The sequence below is a fragment of the Tinamus guttatus genome, unplaced genomic scaffold (genome assembly GCF_059628265.1).
Source record: "Tinamus guttatus ecotype Peru unplaced genomic scaffold, ASM5962826v1 Tinamus_guttatus_pri_ptg000530l, whole genome shotgun sequence".
Lineage (NCBI taxonomy): Eukaryota > Metazoa > Chordata > Aves > Tinamiformes > Tinamidae > Tinamus > Tinamus guttatus.
Window position 1 is genome coordinate 992606 of NW_028289064.1, and position 22548 is coordinate 1015153.

At 41.6% G+C, this 22548-nt stretch overlaps 1 protein-coding gene across 4 annotated transcripts in view; it reads right to left on the minus strand.

Moving 5' to 3' along the window:
• CREM (cAMP responsive element modulator) overlaps nt 1-21080 on the minus strand; it is a 28791-nt gene extending 7711 nt beyond the window's left edge. For 2 of the 4 annotated variants that reach the window (XM_088533970.1, XM_088533966.1), the window contains exons 1-5: nt 20945-21080; nt 17595-17709; nt 8243-8340; nt 7979-8121; nt 2551-2739 (exon numbers count right to left, since the gene is read on the minus strand). In XM_088533970.1, coding sequence (XP_088390096.1) covers nt 2551-2739; nt 7979-8121; nt 8243-8340; nt 17595-17705 — 541 coding nt within the window. In that variant the 5' untranslated portion in view covers nt 17706-17709; nt 20945-21080. Of the gene's footprint in view, nt 1-2550; nt 2740-7978; nt 8122-8242; nt 8341-9496; nt 9565-17594; nt 17710-20944 lie in introns of those variants that run through there. The other 2 variants (XM_088533967.1, XM_088533968.1) reach the window with 2 other exon arrangements.
• Between the last annotated feature and the right edge of the window lie 1468 nt (nt 21081-22548).

Below are 22548 nucleotides of genomic sequence, written 5' to 3' on the forward strand. Positions count from 1 at the left end.
AATAAAAATACATATAAAACACTATCTGAAATTTCTGAGACAGACTTCTTCTACCCCTGTTTTTATTTTATGTCTGTTACTACAAATAAAGCTTATATGCTCCTTATAAAAGTGCAAAGGCTACTAAGAATTTTGCTTTTCTAACAAAATCTGTGCAATCACGATATAAGGTGTACAGTTAACTACAAAGTATACATAAATCACACCTATATTCTTATAGACTTTCTAACACATCCATTCAGACCACCTGATCTCTAGTAAGGATTTAGAGACTTGTGAACCCAATTAGTTCTATTGTCTCACTCCAAAGAGCTCTGCTTTACCTCTACTTGCAGAGAAACAGATTTTTAGGTGCATTCACTTTTTTTCTTCTTTTTTTTAAGTCGTTTTTTTCCAAATGATTTTTCAGTATCAAAAGAGCAATTATTCAGTTGAAATGTTGTATTTTTTATTATCTCTGAGTTCCTGCTCACTTACTGTTTACTTTATGTAACATATTTCTTCTACATCAACAACTATGAACATTGGTAGAGCACTGCACTTTGTTTGGGCCAAAGTAGCAGAGAGAACCACTGAAGAGAATTCAGATTTCCAGATACAAGCAACTTCTCCGAGCACGGACAGAGAACATCAAGAATTCAGCTCAAAGTACCTAGACACTTTCAGAAACAAGATATAGCAACTACTCAGCAACCGTCCCCAAATACATTTCGAGAGTTTTAATTACAGGTGAGACAGGTGACAGACTATAACCCCACACACAGTTGAACTACTGAGGAAGGGGGTAGGAGGCAGCCTGGAGAGCCCTGCACAAGGAGGGCATAAAGAAGGGCCAGGCAGGTAAAATCCCCTGAAAATCTGCCAGGGTCTCCATGGTTTGTGCTTCCTACCAGGCTGGCGAGGCTGCAGGAAACGACCGAGGAGCTACTTTCCACTGTTCCTAGGAGCTCTTGAAAAATCAAGCTGGACATTTTAAATACTACAAACTAGAGTGACCAAGAAGCTCTCCATGTTAAGAAATGTATGTCTATGCACATACTTACAGAAGTTTTATCATACTCCTACCCAAAATACATGCACCACAATCACAGAGTGAATTTGGCTTTGCTGAATGTATTCACATCAATGTGTAGGGCATTTGCAGTAAGTTTTATGAGTATTGCTTGTTTTATTTAAAACTGTGACTGTACTCTCTGCCTGATGGAAGCTCTTTTTGGATTACAGCTTTTCACATCATATTCCTACAGCTTCCTTGAAATGCTTCCAAAAACTCTTAAAATGATAATGTATTGGAACAAAGACTTAATCAGAGGCAACAGAAAAACTGAAGTGTGGTATGAGGTGGGTTGGACTAGATGATTTCTGAAGGTTCCTTCCAATCTTAAGGATTATACGATTCTATGATTATTTAGCATTTTTTCCAGAAGTTCAAATAACTTCTAACTCTGTGGTATTAGTCTTAATTTCTTTCCTGGGTTTCCTTCACAGCAAACAGATAAACAGGCTCTTTAAGCCAAAATCTATTTCAAATACCTGTACTAGGGCAAACTAAGCCTCAACCTGGAGCTTACCAACTAGCTAACTTAACTGTGTCTACATTCAGTCGATGACTCTCACCCCCTCCATAAATACATAGGCAAAGGCCTCCCAGGTGTTTTCAAAGTGTATTTAGAACAGTCGTTTGGTCTTAAGAGAGAGCCTCTATCCAGACGTTTTACTGTACTTCTCTGCATTGACAAAATAAATAAATACACAGAAATAAACAAACGCTTTTATCCTCTATGGTAGATACTGATTTAGTGTCTCTAAGCAGAAATCTTTTTCCATTTCCCATGGCTTTCCTCGGCATAACTGTAATCCCAGCCTTACTTGCCCTCGTCCTGATAAGAATTCAAGATATCTTTGGCTCTCAACTTGTCTCAGCAGAGGAAGGAAAAAAACACTCCGCATAATCTAGAATAAGTTTTAAGAACTCACCATCCACAGTTCAGTTCATGTGTACACATTTTTACAGGGCTTTATAGATCTCTTCTGTATAAAGACCAGCTTCAAGCAAGGATCTCGTGTCCAATCCTTCCTAATAACTGTAAGAGTCATAAGTTGGAAGGAAAACCTGTACTAAATATTTCCTCATAACAGCTCAAATAACTTCCGAACTTTTGTTATATGAACACTGATAAACTGCTGAAAAATTAAATTAGTTTAATATACTAAATGAGACAGAATTATGCAGCTTGGCATCTTAGTTTAAACTGTAACAGCACCTTTACTGCAATTAAACATGTCTTACAAAGCCTGGACATGAGAATTCAAAGCAGACAGTGATTTCATCCTGTCATTTCCTCTTCATAGCTTGTTTAATCAAAAGAAATAGCCGCTTTACTGAGCGCAGAAACTCAGTCTCCTCCTAAGGCCAATTTTCTGTCATCTTATATGCACGGATATTTAATACTGCAATAATACAAGGACAAAAAGCCTTTGGGAAAGGTGTTTTTATATATATAAAAAAAAAATCTAAGATACAGTAAACCCTGGACAACAAATATATACCTTGGACAACAACTTGGCTTCCAGGAACAAAAAACTGCTGCGTGCCGTCGGGTGACTGGGCCGCGTATTGCACGATGGTAGCGCCCGGCTGAGGAGCTCCGGAGTTGGTCATCGTTAAGGCCTGCAGCCCCTGGACACCGTCGGAGGCAGGACTGGAAATCTGGATTGCACCTCCCTGAGCTATAGCAACTAGAAAAAGAAAAGAGGTATTAGGCGGCTGAAGAGGATACATAACATGCTAAAGCACATCTCTCTTTTTTAAACATGCATTGTCAGGAAGGACTCCCGGCCATCCCTCTGCTTCGAGAGCAGCTGTTTAATAAAATCTGCTTAATGCTAGTTCAGACTCACGTAGATATAAAACCTGTTTCATAATACATGCTACTTGTATCTGATAGAAAAAGCAACTTTCCACACACGTTCTTTGCTTCCTGCACAGGTAATTAACAGTCCGTAAATGGTTTTAATGCAAGAAAATGAAAAAAAAAAAAAGACTGATAGTTCCCATCAGTCTAACAGAAAATTCTATGGTGCCAAACACCACAAAAATAAAGTTTAATTTCATTTTATCAACTTCCTTAAAAAGACATATGGACAAGGAAGAACAATTCACATTCTTTTCTTAGTTAAGGACAAAGTTTAGGTCAACAGTTTATCCCTAAAAACTCATATTAGGCAATCTCAGATTGATTATAATTATTTAGACAAAAATCAAATTCCCGAGAGGTTCATCATTAATTGCTTTTAAAATTAGCACTGTCCTTGTCAAGACCATAAACACACTATGATAACTTTCAGAAGAGAATCCAGTTCCCAAGAAATAACAAACTTATTTCTCCCCCAGAAGATATTTAAGCCACAATCATTATTATTGTATTTAAAACAGCTCAAGATTGTTGAAATCATATGGAAGTGCAGGTTCAGGGTTGCCAGTTCCTTCAATTTCAGCCAGGTTCACATCTTTGCTGATGTTCTTGAAGCATCCCCTGTCATGAGTACTATTTGTAAGACCCCAAATTAATTTTGGAGAAAGACTCTGAACAAAAGAGTCTCAAAACTATCTTGAAATGTAACATGACACAACAACCTAGTCTACTTGCAAAGAGCACTGAAGTAGGAACAGCTGATTTGCGAATTGTTATTAGCAAACTAGAAAACACTAAATAATTACTAGAGTCTCAGATAATATTTTCGAATTGGACTTTTTGTTTTTTTTTTAAAAAAAAAACAAAGTGGACAATTACCAGCTTTTTATTTTCTTTGTTTTTTAATAAGTAAATAAATAAATTTATCTCAGGCAGCAGTATTGAGGCCTATCTGCACTGCTGCAACGGAGATCAGCGTGACCTCCAGCTCCACGCTTGAAGTAGCATCACGTAGGAACTAGCTGTGCGCTGCTCACAAGTTCCATAAAGCACTAGGAAAAATGGAGTAAGAGGCTGTTTTGGCCTGGCCTCCAGTGCAGAAAACGTCCCACTTGGAGAGAGGGCGGAGGAGAGAGAACTAAGCCAATTAAATCAGCATTTCCTCTCTCCCTTGTGACGCCCAGGACAGCCGTGGCTCCCAGCAGCAAACAAACCTCCCGCAGCCTTGGCCACCTCTGCCTCGCACAGCGCAAGGCCGGGCCCAGCTGGGCGCTGCCTCGCACGGTTGGTGCCCTCGAGGAGCAGCTCAGACCGTGGCGGAACCGCAGCGCTCCCAAGGGAAGATGCCAGGCTAGGGGCCCGGGCGGTAAAACCCCAGCAGGGAATCACAGCAGGTCCCGAGCTGCACGGGGCACCCGGATGGGCAGGCGCGTCGCAGCAGCAGCAGCAGCAGCAGCAGCAGCAGCAACAGCAGCAGCAGCGCGCGGGTCAGCGAGAGCACAACCCTGCGCGCCTGGAGGGCAACAAACCAGCTCCTGCAGCTCCCTGCTGCACGAGACCGACTCCTGTCGCGCCAGCACCACCTCCCCATCCCTCCACTCTCTCAATCTCAGCCACTATGCAGAGGTTTGATGTAATTCAGCCCCACTTGAAACTGTGACTCCTGTGAAGAGCACAGGATTTCTCCTGAAAATCCCTGAATTACCCATCACACAGGCAGATTTCATCTTCTAGCTAGGACCAAAGACTAGTGATACTATTAATGTCGTTCTCCGAGCATGATCAACAGCTCTAATGGAGAAAAGCAGTTCAGATCTTTTGTTCCCTTCCAAAACAGGGAAAAACACCTAAAACTGACCTTTCCCAAAAGAATTTCTTAATTCTCCAGCTTTTAAAAACCTGCCCTAAGACAGCAAGCAACCCAACCCAAACAGATGGCAAAGATGCTGATTATTTAAAGCAAGTATTAATTTCCTGTGCACTGTTTCAGAAAGGACACCATGATATGCACAAGCAGGCAAAAAAAAAAAAAAAGGCAAGGGATGATTCACACGTGTCAGCAGCACAAACAACCCTCGCGTGTTCAGAGCATCCCCACGGAGGAGGCAAACTGATTTTTCTGTGCTCAACAACCAGCATGGCAAAGCTACAGGCAGAGCAGTTCTGCAGTCAGCTCAGCTTACACAGCTTGTAAGACTTGCCTTATGACAAACTATCAACTCCTGTTACAGAAAGGTGAACATATAGAAAGGTTAGTGAAAGTAACTGGAAAAAACTTTTCATCTAGCTGGTCACGTCCGTCAGTCTGTCAGGTCCCAAAAGCCAAAACCAAGAAGCTCCGAGGAAAAAGACATTCAGGAGAGCCATGGCAACAGGCCCTCTTGGCAGGCAAAAAGAAATGTAAGCGAGTAATAGCAAAAATTGCGGCTAATAGGAAAACAAAATGTCTTTTGTCAGGTTACGTTTACTTATCAAGTTCTCCCCTAAATAGTTATCCCAGCCTTTCAGAGGCTGGGAGGTCAAGATGATCTTTTCAAACACCAATTTATTTCCATATGGCCCGTCCTGCATAATATAGGAGAGAAAACAAGCAGTTACAAGCTAAGGAGGACGTGACCCCCGTTTTAAACCATGGATGTGCTACTGCTGCAGTGACACTGCTACAGTGACAAACTCTCTGTGGCCACGGGCACCTGTAAGGGCTTTATGCTGAGGCTGCTTTGCAGGCTGCCTCGCAAGAGAGCCCACGCACGGGACGCTGGCCAGGAGCAGAGGCAGTCGGACGTGGCCGTGATGAACCGAGGTGCAGAGCTCTTCACAGGACGCAGACAAGGCCCGGGCAGCGCCGGCTGCACCGCATCCACACGGATCTCAGCCCACGAGATGCTGCATCCTGGACAGTGCTCCCTGACAGCAGGTCCTGTTTTCTTGGAATGAGGCTGCTCAGAAGTCCTGAGGACGATAAGTCTGGAGCCGGGTTCTCGGGGAGGGTTCCCAATAAGCCCCTTTACTGATTCTCAGCAGTAGATGCCCACCCCGGCTGCGGCCTCGATCCAACCTCACAGCTAACTTCTGTGGCAAGCAGGAACTTCGTGGGTAGAAACAGCCCCCTAAGAAACATTTTGATGGAATTTTTCCTAACCATAAATGGAGGTAGCAAAGAAATAATTGCAGCAAAGAGTGTATGACATTTTAACTTAGGCAGGTGAGCTAAAAAATAGCATATTAATGAGATAATAAATTGGGTAATAAAGTCATTTCCAGGAAGACAAAGCTCTGGAAACAAAGCGTGTAAGCCAGAATCAGCAGGGCCTATGAAGGCTGACATTGCACCTTGAAGCAGTGCCTAATTACTGCATACTGAAGAGAATTTATCAAATTAGTATTTATAGATTAAATTGTCCTAAACTCACAGCACATGTTTTAGCCTATGAATCCAATTTATTCAAAGAAAGAGCAGCATAAAACAGAACTCTTCTACACTTGGCTCATGCTAAAGCCAAGTTGAAATTAAGATAAATTAGATTTAATTACATTTTTCAAGCATATTGTTGGGGTGCTCTCTGCTGTTTGATTTTTTGAAAACAAGTATCTGTTTGAAGAAAAGAAAAAAATGATGATTTCATTGTTCTTTGATATGCTTTCTCAATACTAGAATTTATACTTATTTTCAAATGAAAATATCTTTGGATGAGAATAGTCTCCTTAAAGGTGTTTGAGGAATCACAAGAACACAGCACAGATAATACAGAGCTTTCATTTTAAGCCTGAAATTGCTTTTTTTTTTTTTTTCTGAAAAGAAACCCAAGTCAATCCAAAAAAAAATCCTTAAAAATTTCAATAAGAGAATTGAGTTTGGTCAAGGGTATCTGTGAGATTCTGGACTGGAAAACCATGAAGCAGCCAGGGAAAAAGAGCGCTTGAGATACTTGACATCATGACATAGACATTTATTTCTGTCCACAGATCACTGAAACTCTAAGAAAAGCAGGTTAGGAATCCCAGGAACAACTGGTTTTATGCAGGAGGGTGGGTAATGCTATATGCAAAGTCTGCTTTCTCAAAGCTGATAATTGGTCTCTGGTTGGACAAACTAAAAATAACTCTGAAGAACTCTAATAGTGACTACAATATAACTTGTAGAGAGCCATTCCATCCTCTTTATACTCCATTGTTAGTTAGCAGACTTCCTGTATTCCCAAAAGTGTTTCAGAACACAATGCTGTTACAACTTTCCTGTCATTATATTATAGAAAGAATATCTACTTTTCAGTATGTCTGCTCATGGAGACATGAAAAATAACACTAAAACCGAGGTTTTATTCACTACAAACCTGGAAAAAAAGATACTGGAAATTAATCCCTTCAATGATAAGCCCGTAGATGACAGCCCAACAATAATACCAGGAATGATGGCTTTTCAATGCTTTCTCAAAAGTCTATAGAACTGTGAATCTAACTTTTAAGTAGTGTTTGTAAGAAAAAAAGTTTAAGACCACAATTAGAGTTAATTCCACAGTTAACACAATGTTAAGATTTGAAAAAAGAAGAGGGAGAGAGAAATGGTCCATTGCAGAAGGAAAACTCAAAGTAGAAAAAGATTCATACTCTACCCTTACTTGGACACTGGAGAGGAAAAGAGATGGGGCATTTAAAAAAAAAAACAAATTCAAAGTGAAAAAGCAAACAACAAAAAAGACAACTCCAACCTTATACTTTAAAAAAAGCTCACTAACTGCCAATTTGTGACACCAATAATTACAGTAATGTGGAACTGCAGTAATTTATAACATTTATAATTTATCTGTGTAAAGATAATGCTGTACCAATGGAGACTAAAAAACTACCAATCAATATTACCAAATATTACCAAAAAAATAGACTAAAAGTCTGCCATGCCCAGGTTAGCAGAAATTAAATATATATAAAAAAGCAAAATTATTTAGAAATGCAGAGCTCTCTTTCTTCATCAAACACCTCTACTTCACTATGAAGTTTGTTTTGGAAAAGAGACTGTTCCTATATATGTACTGCAGCACTACACAGGATGTTTGCACACATACTGTATTGCCCTGTGCTAGTCTGATAGAGGCTGGTTGGCACAGCCATTGCAGGAATGCCAGAGGGGGCTCCTTCCTCTTCGGACTTTTCTTCTTCAATTTTTGGGACTGCAGGAGCATCTGAAGATAGCTCATTCAAAATTTTCCTAAAAGAGAATGTACACAGAATTTTAAATTTATATGAGAAAACTAGTGTCTATGTTTTGTCATAATGTGTAAGCTACCTTTAAAAAAACAACAAAACCCTCAAAACCAAGAAATCCTTACCTGTATGAAGGCCTTCTTGAAAGTATTTCCCTACGTTTCTGAGAATCAATCATCCCCTCCGATTCTGCAGACTCATCTGCATTTGCAATTGGTGCTACCTGTAATAGCAAAGTTTCTGAAATTCATAACTTCATTCAAAAAAAAAGCAAAAAATTGTTAAAAAAAGTTTTAAAAAATTCCTTCCATGTTCATATACAGGAAGGTTATGCATGTATTTATCATAAATTACATGATCTTAGACTGCTTTTGCCAGAGCAAATCAGAAATTATGAGGTTAACATAAAGGCACTTAAGACAACATTTTCCATCAAAAAATAAAAATCAAAGTAATCCAGGTAACATTTTTCTGAGTGGCATCAAGGAAAGAGCAGTGCAAACAAAAGATTTATTGGAATGTAAAAGTATTATGCAAATTAGTTTCCCTTTAAAGACAAGCTAGATTTTTAAAATGCAGACTTTTGCACTAATATATTAATATACAACACAAAAACCTCTTCACAACCACAGCACACAAGGGTATTTAGAAAAGTTTATTTAAATATACACACTTATTACACTTATTAATACATATGCATACATACAAATACATAGTACTACTGTGCAAATTCTAGAAACTTTTGACAAGTTCACAATGTCTCATTTTCTCAAAATTTTATTAGTATTATTTTCACAGGTTCTTTTTTCTTAAAATTGCCCCAAAAGAAATCAAAACCTGGAGCTGAAACATACCCTTTATCAGCCAATATTATATAGAATCAAAAGCGACTATTGAACAAGAAAAAAAAAAGTGCCATTTTCTTGATTCGTTTGACTGCTCGGATCTATGAGAGACACAAAGGCTTCCAAGCACTTCGGGTTCCTAGTCTAAGACCAAAGCTGTCGAGCCCCAGATCTTCCTAGGAACATCTCCTACCTCCAAGCCTGTGACATCGGTCTTCAAAGCCAAGACAAAATTAAACAGCCAAGGGCCTAGGTGCCCTATCACAAAAAGAGAGCTCTCTGACAGAGAGGAAGGAAAAAAAATCCTCTGTGTCCCATGACAAACAGTAGCAAAAGAGGGTCTTAGAGCCTTTAAACCTTCCTGTGACAGGAGGAGTTTCCAAAAGGCCAAAGAGCGAGGGCCAGTACTTTGGGGAAAGAGTAGGGAAATCATAAGAAATTTTATGCCTTTTAAGAAATGAAGAGAAAATGAAAAGACTGCAAGAAATTTCAAAGCTTTTAATCAGAACAAAAATAGAAAATGTAACATTTCACCTTGTTTGAATAGTGAGCAAGCACGTTCACCAGGCTAACAAGAGAAAGCCACTGCCATTTTTCCTGGACATGAGTCAGACATTTAAATTTCAGGTACTGTTGGGCTTCTGACCACATTTAAGTTCAGGTTCATGTTAGCCTGTTGAAACCTGAAACAGTGTGGGGGAAGCAAGCACAGAAGTCAAAAAATCTAAATCACAAACCTTCTGACAAGTGAAACAACAAAACAATAAAGAACATATTTTTCATGTGCACATTCAGTATTTTTCATCCAGAAAGCAATGAAAACAAAGTTTAAATTGCCTTCCTGTTTAGTGCTGCAGGTGTTTGAGGGAGAGGTCATGCAGGCAATAATATCAACCTTCAGTTTATTTAAGTGAACTTATACCATTTTTCCAATTCTCCCACTGTCTGGCATAGACAGAGAGATAGAAGACCACAATAAAGACACATAAACAGGAGGAAATGCAAGGTGGCAGGAAAAAACAGCTAAGGCGATCACAGGACAGCCCCAGCCAACTCTGTAATGGAGTCTTTTCCAAGCATTTTTATAGGGCCCATGAAGCCTTCTGGTAGAGCCACCTCATCTGCCATCCACATGCACAAATGCAACTGAAGTAAAAACCTAGAGCTTATTAGCCAGTAAGAACTGAATGAAAGAAAAACAATGACAGAAACTGGAAATTACTCTAATATGCTTATCTGATAAAGCTCACTCTTTGGTAAATCACAGGTGTAGATTCCAGAGAGCAATAATTATTTTGAATACCCTAATTTAAGTTTGACCGAACTTTTTTTTTTTTTTTTTTTTTTTTTGCCATCTACCATCCCTGTTTCCACAGTGATCTAGAATCTCAAAGCCTTCCTAGGCCCCATCACCTACACCTGTGTTTTTCTTCTTGTAACCTCTATCTGAGATAAATATAATAATTCTGTGTGGTTTTTCTATTGCAGCTGAAAGCTACTAAGATGTCTCAAGCACTAAAGACAGCTTCTTAGAAAGACTTCTGACAACACATTTGTCATCATGACTGCAGGTAAAAATTCCCACATCACTAGTATCCAGCCTCTCTTACCTGGGACACCAATTTTCTTTGTAAGAAACAATTCAGTCGTCATTTCACCATCAGATTTTAAGAAAATTGGGGCAAAAGCATTCTTAGCCACAGGGGAAACACTAAGGGGAGCCGTAGTGATTACCAAAATTGCGCAGGACAGTCCAGTACCGTTCACTAAGCTGTGAAAACCTTTAAGCACTCCGCACCAAGCCCTTTAAAGTTGCAAAGATTTGACAAATAAATGTTGATTTGGAAGTTGCCCTTTTTTTCAGTTTACATATACACAGCCACAAAAAGCAATACCAGATGCTTTTAGCAGAGCCTGCTAAAAACAGTAAGAAATAATTTAAACTATAACACTTGCATTATGTCCAGATACTCTCCAAAAATACAAGAGACACTTGCAAACTTATGAGCTGATAGTCTCATTAGAGACAAGATGTTCATAAAAAAGAGCATAACAAAAACTGCAAGACACACTAAAATACCACAGCGTTATTACACAAATTTGCCGTTGCACAAGTTGAGGGTTCCAAGACAACAACTTCTTGAAGGTAAACAGGAAGCACGAAGGAATCGCTCATGATGCTGGTGGGGCTGCTATCAGCAGGCACTTTGCCACCCTCCACACCTCCTATTATGAGCAAAACTTGCAACACTGGTAGGAATGAAGAAGTTGAAGTGGGGTAAAAGGAGGGGCAGGAAAGAGGCACCAAATATGGCTGAAAATGTAAGATTAAAAAGCTAACCTGAACATCTTGCATTTGTGGTGACTGAATGACTGAGGGCTGTGTGGCTTGAATGACCCCCTGGACATGGACAGTTTGACTGGAAGGCAACTGCCATAGACCTAGAGCTGGAGATCCTCATCGAGCACCTGAAACCTGCAGAAATTACAGTCTCACACTCAGGTGACATGCCTGAAGGTTTCAGCAAATATTTTGAGATGTGACACTAGAGTGAGCTGGTTTTTATGCCCCATATCAAAAAAAAAAACTTGTGTGTGTCATCACCATACACAGAAAAAACAGCTTTACTAGCAAAATATTAGTGTGCATCTTTCCAAATGAGTAATTGAAAGCTTAAAATTTGTCACGTACAAAACGGTGAGCCTTTTTTTCTTTTTTTTTTCCAGAGACTTCAACTTTTCTTGATTAAAAGCTACTCTGAGCTATCAAAGACTAAATCTGCTGCCTCCAGCATGAAGGTTAGCAAAAATCTTACGACATGTAACCAGAAATATCAGAACATGTTAAAGTGATGTTTCTGCAACAACACACGGGCACTATTTACTTGGCTCAAAAAAAAAAGTTCAAAACCTTTTTTTTGTTTTGTTTTGTTTTGTTTAAAATTGTAAGTTTAGATTCAACTTTTGCTCCTCAGGCAGCTGTCCTGAGCCATTACTTTTTTTGAATAGCAAAACGATTGTTAGAATAAAAAAATAACCTCTTAGATTTGTGAAATGTATAGTTTTAAAACACCTTTGTTATATGTTCCACAGTACCAAAACAGTTCAAAACTGAGCTGTTGCCAACAACAACAAAAAGAATAAAGGACAGATAACTATCTTCTTCAAAGCTAGAACAATTGAAAAATAATGGTAGCTCTCTCGTGTTTGGGAATACATTTGCCCCTTCTTTCTGGTAAAGTTTGAGAGCACACACCTTTGCCTGGCCTATGCTTCTTAGCCAACTTCATCCAAAGGACAAACGGGTTAAGAAATAGTTAAAACATCTATGGATGACAAAATAGCTCAGTATTGAACCATTAAATCTATTAACAAAAACAAATACTGAAGGGAAAAATTTATGACATATTTCTCTATGATAAAACATCTCTAAACTCAGATACAGAAAGAAATGACAAACAATATCACGGCTATATGATAGAGATATTGTTTGTGTTTTTCAGAAATTCAAAGTGAACTTCATTAAAACCCCTTACTTCTATCTTCTGTGGGTACAAGAATGAATCATATCTAAAAGCCTGGTATTTCCCCCTACTAGGCTTGGCTCTCAGTCAAAAAAAAAAACATATCTGGTGAAAAAAGAGATCATCTGCTATTGCAAAATAATCTATGACAACAAATTTCTGAGCACTAGAGGGTAAAAGAGATGACAGTGACAAGAAAACATGACACGACTGACTAAAAAGAAAAGTTGTTAGATAACATGTTTTGAATTTATTCCATATTCATGTTGGAGAATTTGTTTTTGAATTAAAAGTACTGAAGGTTAGAGAAAGTTTGTAATGATTATTAAGATGCATTATTTTCAAAAAGACCAGATGTTGACTCAAATTATCTTCAAGAAACAATGTTTCTAGGAAACAGAGACAGGATCTTGTCAGCAATCACTACCTAATTGTTCAGTTGTTATAGGAAACTGAACAGATTCCCAGGAAATAAAACAATTGAGGGCATTTCTAATCTGTAAAGGGAAACAATTATTCCTTAAATGGTATTAAATGGCAACATGCAAATAAGATACAGAAACCTTCTTCCCATTTATAAATAAACATTACTATTAAGAAGTTATTTGAGACTAGGATCTACCAAGTCTTGAAGACATAAAGAGTACGATCATTTTGTATGAGGCAAAGGATAGGACCAAGCTTCAAGGGAAAACCTTGGAGATAGGGTAAGCATTTACAGAAACACTAATTTTTCAAAACATATCATAAAGACAATTTCACCAAACTTTTCAGTTTCCAGTCCTCACAAAGATAGCAGTAATCTGATGCAAAACCCTAGTGCTTCCGAAAGAGCATTCCGAGTATGACACACACAAAACAGCACAACGTGAACCCCGGTTTATTGCTGGCTGTGTTCAGTACACAGTGCGTCAGGCACACGCAATCAGGAAGTAAGCCAGCGTTCAATATTAAAAAACATGGTGTTCACTTAAAAACTCCTTATTCAGTCTACCTACACAAAAGAAAAAAAAATCCAAAACTCAGCTAATACTTTTCCAGACTAAATTATACAACTGAACAAGAAGTGTTTTGTTCCCTTCAATTTATATAAAAGATTAAGTGGAGAGGAGGCAGGACAGAGACATTACTTTTAAAAATGAGTGAAAACAAAAATGCGCATGCTTGTTCATTCCTATTTTAAACAGATAACTTGATTTGATCATAACTTGCTAAGTTCTACAAATACCTAAAAGTTACACAATGTGCAAAGTCCTGGTATCATAACATCTGTGAGCAACATGTTGTGTCTATGATTCTTTTGCATTAGGTTTATTTTCTATAATTGAGATTTTAAAATTTATCTTTAATCTCATGTTTTACAAGTATTTTCACAAATATTAAGTTGTTAAAGCATTTTTGATTCACATTTCATTTTGCATTATTTTCAAATCACATCCTTCTGCATTAACTGAAATACTAGAACCTTTTGACATATGAGGCTATCAGGCTGCTCACGCAGAAACGCTGACTGAACACAGCCTTGGCAAAAAAAATTACTTTCTGACATCAGTGATGAGCAATGCTACCTATAATATCAGCATTTCAAGGGCTGGCTAGCATAAAGACTGAAAACAACCCACAGAAGCAGCTAAGTAACAGAGGATGAGGGAAATGCTCAACTCATTAGATGTGACTAGATGGTGTAAGAGTTTTCTCCTTGGCAATGGCAATGTTTGGATCTTGCAATGTTATTTTGAGGTCCAACTTCCTAGGTGTACAACAGTTAAGCCTAAGAGCTTCAAAAGACATGAACCACAAGAGCACTACTGGCAGAGGGAAAGCTCACCAGCCTGCATGCACCTTACAAAGGAGGAGAAGGCCTCACCACACATGCGCACATCTATGAACAGCTCTAGGAGGAAAGGCAGAAGATAGGGACAGGGGTCTGGGCCAACTCCCTAGCTAATGCCAAAGAGGAAGCACCTCACTTTTAGGAAGATTTGGTTGAGCTGGTTGATTTGGTGACTGGACAACTTGAAGCACAAATAATGTGGTGAGAAGGTTGCAGGTTGCTACATGCTCTGGACCTTCATTTGGCTGGGCTAATTTTAAAGCAATATGACCAGCAGCATGGCAAACTTTTGCTCAGTTATTCAGCAGCAACATTTAAAGTCTGGACACCCCTGAAGCGCTACATCCTAACACTTCAAACTTGCAGTAGTCAGGTGCTCCAGGTTTCAGAAAGAACCTACCCAGAAAGCTGCCCCAGCTCTCTAGTACAGCATTATCCTTCACTTTGTAAAGCCTGAGCCCTGCCTGGTCCAGGGCAAGTGCTGAGAAGCCAACAACGATGTCTCAGACCAGGACAGCAGGTAATAGGCAGGGCGCAACAAAGCCAAAAAGCTATTCAAAGAACCCATCAAGAATGTAGGATTGAGCAGGAGAGAGATAGATTAAAAAAAAGGACTTTGTCAGACCTGAAAAAGTCTAAAGTATTTTGCTCTTATATTTTTGTATTATAACTAGCAGGGTAAGGCAGATGGAATAAGGTCTCTAAAAAGAACTGTAAAAGGAACAACTGAAAAAAAAAAACAGCAGGAGTATATAACTTTTTAGCAGAGGGTAGAAAAGAAAACCCTGCTGCATCCTTTTCTCTACTAATAATTTGTAATAGCAATTTTCAGCATTGGAGGTCATTTAATTACATCCTAGTTCTACAGCTCAGCAGGGCCAGCAGTTCCAGAGGGAGACACCACGGATGCTTCAATGCAAAATCATGCCTGCTCTCCAGATATTACCATCTTACTGAATATTTTGTTCCACTTTTGCAACATAGAAAGCAAGCATTTCCTGTAAAGATCCAACAAAAGAAAAACATATGTTTATATAAAATATTTGCGTGTGTGTATATACTTATCTAGATCTACACATATGAAAAGTTACGCCTCCTATGCAGTTACATGCATTTTGCTAGTCCCTCTCTGGCCAAAGCAATGTACCGAAAGCAGCAAATGAATATTAAGAGATAACCCATTAAAATGTTTTTTGTCTGACTGAACAAAACCAACGTTGAAAAAATACCCAGCTAAAAAACAACAACAAACACAGTGTCCAAGTAGCAGCCCTCAATTGTAGCGGACGGGCGTTTTTCACCTCTTGTTAAGAGCCAAGTCCTCCTTCCCGTCTCCATTTCTGCACAGTTGCAAGAACGTTAATGGGGAAAAAGGATTACAGGCCAGCACAAGCTGCTTCTCAAGGAGTTGCTTGCTCTTATTGGCGTTTCTCCAGAGCCTGCGGAGAGGGACAGGAGCTCCCAGCTCTGCAAGAGCCCTAGAATCATAGAATCATTATGGTTGGAAAAGACCTTCAAGATCATTAAGTCCAACTGTAAGCCCCTAGCACCATGCCTGTTAAACCATGTCCCTAAGAGCCTCATCTACACGTTTCTTGAACACTGCCAGTCACAGTGACTCCACCACTTTCCTGGGCAGCCTGTTTCAATGCTTGACTACTCTTTCCATGTAGAAATGTTCCCCTAATACCTAACCTGAATCTCCCTCTGACCTAACAGAGGGGTTCCCAGACATGAACTGTCTCTTCGCCCGAGTACTCAGAGAGGAGGAAGCTCTAGACTGTCCCCTTTGCTTCACTGGACTGGGATTTGGCCGGGATCCGTTACTTTCTCAGAGTTAGTGCTTTTAACTGAAAGACCCAGGGCACATGCCCAGCATGGCTGAACCACCCCTACTTTCGGGGATGAAAAACAGCCAAATGTCCAAGTGCTCCCTGTGGGGACCACTGGGAGCACAGCACAGCACAGCAGCCACATCTGGGTCTGCCTCCACATTTAAAGTCCCAATGGCACAGTTCACACACGTTTTATTCAGAGACTCTTGCACAAACTAACAGATGTTACAAAGAAACCATGCTAGTGCTGTAAGCGAGCATTATAACTGTCTGAACTGTCAGAATGGAAGAAGCAGTAAGAGAGGACATGAACACATACTTGGTCCTATGCTCCACTCTTAAAGGAGGAAACAACAGGTGCTGCAGGTACCAAAACCACAACCAAATGCTGTCAGTAACAAAACAAAGAAAAAAAAATCTTCAAATACAGTTGGATACCTACTTTCCATATCAAAAAAAAAAAGAAAAAAAAGAAAAAACAGCGTAGCAACAAGAAGCAGCAGCAGTATTCACATTTGAAAATACACCGAAAATGAGAATCAAGTATTTAACTTTCCAAATACATGGGGTTAAATATTTGAAGATCGCTCTCTTCATTTGTACAGGAATCTTACTGCATAATATGTAATGTCAAAAAACTCTATATACATCTAAACAGTCCCAAATGCCTGACCAAGCATTTCTAAAAAGCCTTGTAAATGGATCTATAGTTTCCTGCATGATGAATCTTAGCTGTGGCAAAAACAACATTATCTCTCTCAGGGACTTAGTACATCAGAAGATTACTTTTAATGTTTGAGAACTGTTATTTGCTCTTTTTTTTTCTTTCACTAACTGCCAAAAGATCTAGGTAAATTTACCACACAGAAAACCAGACACTGCCATCAGATGTGCAGGGATGAAGCAAGAACAACCACAAAATAAAATTAAAAGTGTACTTGCAGGACTACATACATTCTGTACAAAATCTGGAATTTGGAAAGAATTTAAATTTTCATTCATTTTTCATTTTTGTTACACAATACATCTTCAGGATACAAGCATTTATAACCAGACTAGATTTCAGTCTATGATTTCAGCCATCTCAACCTAAGAGAACCCTATTTCTACCTGCATAATACAAATAACTATCTCAGAAAATGAGAAAAAATGCCTAGTGATCATTGTAGTACATTCTGAAAAGTTTAGTCCCCTGGAAATGTTACTTTATAACTGCCTTGATATAATATTAGTCCTTTGTTAAATACAGCAGGCATAGTTTTCAGTTATACCCCTACTATTTTCTCTATTAAATAACAAAAAATAACAACAAAAAGTATAAAAACAGATAAACTCATGCAAATTGATAGCAGCAACAACTGATACAGCAACAAAAAGTCGTAACAATTCTGAATGTCACTTGTATTTGAGTCTTCTCATCTTTTCATGTTTCGGCTTACCTGAGATATGGGGGAAATCTGACTTTGGCCTGGATGATTCTGAATGTCTCTCTCTGGCATAGAATCCACTGCATTTCCATCCTGTTGTGATTCAACCATTTCCATGGTCATTTGTCTAAAGGCAAGAACATACAGATATAAATAACACAGCAGAGGGAGGTATTAGGCACCTAAAAAAAGAACAATTCCAAACTGTTTTATACTTGCAGCCATGAGACAAGAATGAACAAAAAACAACTCTGTCAAAACTGTGAGATAAATCTAAGCCATGCTTCCCCCATCCCCCCTTGTTCACATCCTCATACAGCCAGGGGCTTAGAAAACCCAAGTACCCTGGAGAGCTGCAAGGAGAGGCAGCTCTGGGAACAGTTCTCAGGAGAGGCAATAACTGAGTGCCGGGGTCCCGCGGCAGAGAGGGCGGGCGGCCCGGAGAGCAGGACTCGGGATGAGCTGTGGCTGCTCCACAGGACAAGGCTCGGGATGCCCAGCAGCCACAGCCCAGGGCCTTGGAGCTCACGCGATACCAGGCTAGGATTCGTACTTGAGTTTCCTGTGAACTACGTGTGGCACCAGACCCATGGAACAACCATTCTTCTTGCTTTGCAGGTTTTAGGATTCGGACGTGATTCATCAGATCAACAAATCCGTGACCCTCAACTAAGCCTGAGAGTTCCAGCTCCACAGGGAGAGCCTCCAACTCCACCTGCAGTGCAGGAATGCCGTTACCTTCCCGCTGTTCTCCCGTACTTCCTGACGCACTTGGTCATAATGGTGGTCAGTTGTGACAGGAACAAGAGCGGGTCCCCGCAGCCCCTTCCCCGCTGCTGGAAGCTGCAGTGGAGCTGTGGCCACTGATGTCACAGGTGGGACCCGGCAACGGGGGTCCCGTTCCAAGAGGGCCCCTTCCAAGGGGCCCTGCTCACTCGGAGAGGCAGCCCTGCTGCAGCGGGGTGCTAGGAGGAGGCGGCAAACCCGGCACCGGGAGGTGCGGTTACGCAGCCAGGGCTTGGCGGGCCAGGCGGACGGGGACTCGCAGCCATTTCGTCTCGCTGGCAGCTACTGAGGCTTCTGCTCAGGTCTGACACAAGGATGTAAAATAGGCAGGAGAGGGAGTCTGCTCCTGGCTCCTGAATTGAGTCCCACACGTTACAGGTCAACTCCATTAAAGTGGATTAAACATAAACTCAACTCCCTTTGCTGCAGTGTGTTACAGAATATTCCACACCAATTCTGGGGGGAGACAAAAAAAAACAATAAAATTAAGAAGACCGTAAACTCCACTCTTTTTGCCTCAAATGAAGGCAGGGAAAAAATCACTTGACCTGCCTGGTCACAAAGGAACCTAGTCAAAACGTACAGGGAAGCACACTGCAAACTTGCGTTCCCCCCATGGTACTTTAGCAGCCGGATCTGGGACAGCCTCGGTAGCAGGAGCTGGAGACTTCAGCCCGTCACCAATCACAGCCACTGCTACCACGGCTGCTGGCAGCCAGGGCCCACACAAGCTGAGATCTCCAGAGCTGCTTCTGCCAACAGAAGTGGCCTATTCCATGCCAATATCTGTTCCAATTAGATTCATAATAAAACATTTCACACCTAATAATACTTTTAGTTTTAGTACGAGCTCTAGGAGTACCAGTGCTAGGAGAACAGCTACTGATTTGCTTTATGTAGGCGCTGAAACATTCAAACTTAGCACATACATGCTACTACTCACTGAAAAGGAGAAATCTCACAAAAAAGTAGGGTATACTGTACAATGTGAACACAGTGAGGACACTGTACAGTAGGCAAACATACCTATTCATAAGAATTATACTCTTTCAAATTACTTTTTCTCATTGCCAACTCACTTTAAGCACTATTTTTCTGAGGGTACAGCGAAAAAATACATTCCACTATAATTTACTCATCTGAAATCCCAAAGTCATTTCCAACTACATGGTCAGTACAGGATAGTCCTCTATTGCCACAAGTTTTACACAGGGCAGACTGAAATACCGCCAAGCTTAAGAGGAAAATTATTCAGCTGTAGTTAGACAGCCTTCGCAAATAATGCCAATAAATGCTGCAGATAATCCACTGAGGCAAACGCAAACCTATTTTCTACTCTCTTTTCCAAAATAAGTCTCAGGGTCAAAAATCATCAAAGCTTCTTCAGTTGGCAAGAACAGCATCCCTGTCAGGGCAGTACTAAGGGACAGTAACAGCTAAAGGAGAAAGTTGCCCATTTGACCTAAAAAAATACAACTAATTTAAACCTACACATACGAATCTTTTGGTATTTTTTTTTCCATAGATGACAAGTTAAGCACAGCATCCCTATCAAAATATACCCCCGTGTAAGAGAAATACCAAAAGAAAAATCATTTAGTTCCTCTCCAATATCACAATTTGTTTTACAATGATTGTTTTTGTTTATTCTTTGTTTTTTAATTTGTATTTAATGTCTATTTGTGAGCTTCAACTGTGCAAGCAAGTTGGTGCAGGGTTTGGCAAAACTTAAAATACATGACTTTTCTAATTAAATACCCAGAGACATTTTAAAAATAACTTCTTTTATTTCAGCATTACTTCATACATTAAAAACCATTTAACAAGGATGGCTTCATACTGAAGAAACTGTAAGAAAAAAGGCTAAGAAATATATTTTAACCCTTGCTCTAGAGACTCCTTCATACACTTTTACTCACAGGGGTGTTACTAAGAGGCAGGGATGTGAACTTACAACGACCTGCTCGGCACTAAATGCTGTTCCCATCCACAGCGCGGAACCTCTGGGCACGTATTAGTTTATGTGTAAGTTTCAGCAGCGCCCCTTGTTTTAAGGAGGAAATGTAAGTTGTGAAATCCAGAGCTGTTTTGCTACATTGCTACGTGAGCAGCCAGCTGGTGACCACACTCAGTGACGTAAAACGAGCAGGAGTGCAGCAGATCGGCCCTGATAGCAACTTCCTTCTGCAAAGCTTTCGGTACTAACAGAACACGTTGTTTCTTGCATCGCCTCAGCTCGTAACATCTTCCCCTTCCCTTGCCAGGACACAAACGCCACCAAAACGCTCAGAAATCAGCAGAAACCCCCAAGCTGCCTGCACGGCTGTGCGCACAAGGGCCCTGCCGCACTAGACACCCCAGCCCAGCTCCGCCGGCCTCTGGGGCTGCCCCGGCGGCGGGTGCGGGCGGAGAGCCCCGGCTCTGCCTCGGCGCGGGGCCGCCCGCCGCACCGCGCTGCTGCCACCCCGGGCCATCCCGCCAGGACGGCGGCCGCTGCCCGGGGCCGGCCGGGCCCGCGGGCCGCCGCGGGGGGTCGGGCTGCGCGCGCGCGTGTCCCCGCCCCCTCCCGCACTCACCCGCCGCCCTCTACGCGCTGCCCCCGTCACAGGGGTGGGGGGCTGGGCCGGGCGGAGCCGCGCGTCGCCCTCACGTCAGCGCTGATGCAGCCGCGGCGCCGCGCAGGAAATGGCGGCCGCGCCGGCTCCCAGCGCCGCCGCCCGCGCGACGGGGCGGGGCCCGCGCCCCCTGCCCCCCGGCGGCCGCCGCCGCGCGCGACCATTGGCCGCCGGGTGCCCAACGGCCGGCGGGACTGGCCAATCGGCCGCGGCGGCGCCTCCGGCAGCGCCCCTCATTGGCTGAGGGGGGGGGAGGGAGATGACCGCGCTGCGGGCGGTGCAGCAGGCCCGGCCGCGGGGGAGGGGCGGGGCGGGGCCGCGGCCGCCCGTGCTGCGCGGGAGCCTGAGGCGCCGAGGGAGGCTCCGCTGCGGCCGGCGCTGCGTGGCGGAGGGCGCGGGGCCGCCTGGCCTCGCCGATAAGAGCGGTTGGCCGGGCCACTAGGCGGGGGCTATCATCAGCCCTCGGAGCCGCTGCAGGAACTGCCTTGTGCCGAAAACCTCCCTCAGATCAGTTATTCCTAAGTAAAAGTGCTTGTTTTCCCCTGAGGGATGTGAGAGCGAGCTCTGTTTATTTGGGTAAAGCCTCACGAACAGCCAGGAGGTGCCGCGCAGGTCGCGCTTGCCGGTCCACGGCACAGGTAGCGCCCGGTTCCGGCTCAGCCGGAGCGGCCCTTGCTGTGGGGAGCCGAGGCCAGGGAGCCCCGCCGACCCCACAGAGGCTCCCGTCGTGGGCTGAGGTGCGGGTGGGGCTCCAAAATGCTGACTCTCAACTGTCGTTTTTCAGTATTTTGCTAAGAAATGTGGTAAGAGATTAATCTGCTTTATGTCTGATACAGTGGTACAGACCTGTACATGTTCTGAAGTTACCACTTTTTTTTTTTTTTTTTGTCTCGTGGAAAAACCCTTGGATAGTGCGTCTAATAAGAATGAAAGGCCCCAGTTAATGTCACAGGACTTGTTGTAATTAAAGAATTGGCAGATACCAATGTCAGCATTAGCAGTGTGTTCACGCAGGTAAGTGTTCAGTCATCTCATAGAGTGATGAGAGCCGAGGTACCGATTTTCTGTGTTCAGAAACAACTATTTGTGACTTCACCCTTGATGGAAAAAGTGAATTACATTTATGTGCAGAGGCTTCTGCCTTTGGCCACTGTAGTTAGTTGTTTGCCTTCTAGAATTTATCAAAATCCCAATCCAGTGTAAATAATATGAAGTTTAGAATGTCCTTGTTGCTTATTAAAGTTTTCAGTTTTCCTCATTTCCTTTGTTGAAATACTGAACAACATGGCCTTCCTGTTTTGAGTTCTGTTTCCCTCCTTTTGTTTGTGCCTGTGTTTTATGGGTCTTTTCAGAACTTTAAATATGAGTTGTTTTTCTCTTGATTTATACTCATAATCTTTTCTGCTAGTGTAGTTGCCCCATTAAGGACAAACTTCTTATCTCCATTCTGCAAATGACTTACTTTAGTAGAGAATATCTGGTGAATTAGAAAATATTTTATAGAATATTAACATAATCAAGTGAACAGGCAAGCATAAAAATCCTGAGAATAACTCAGTGATGCC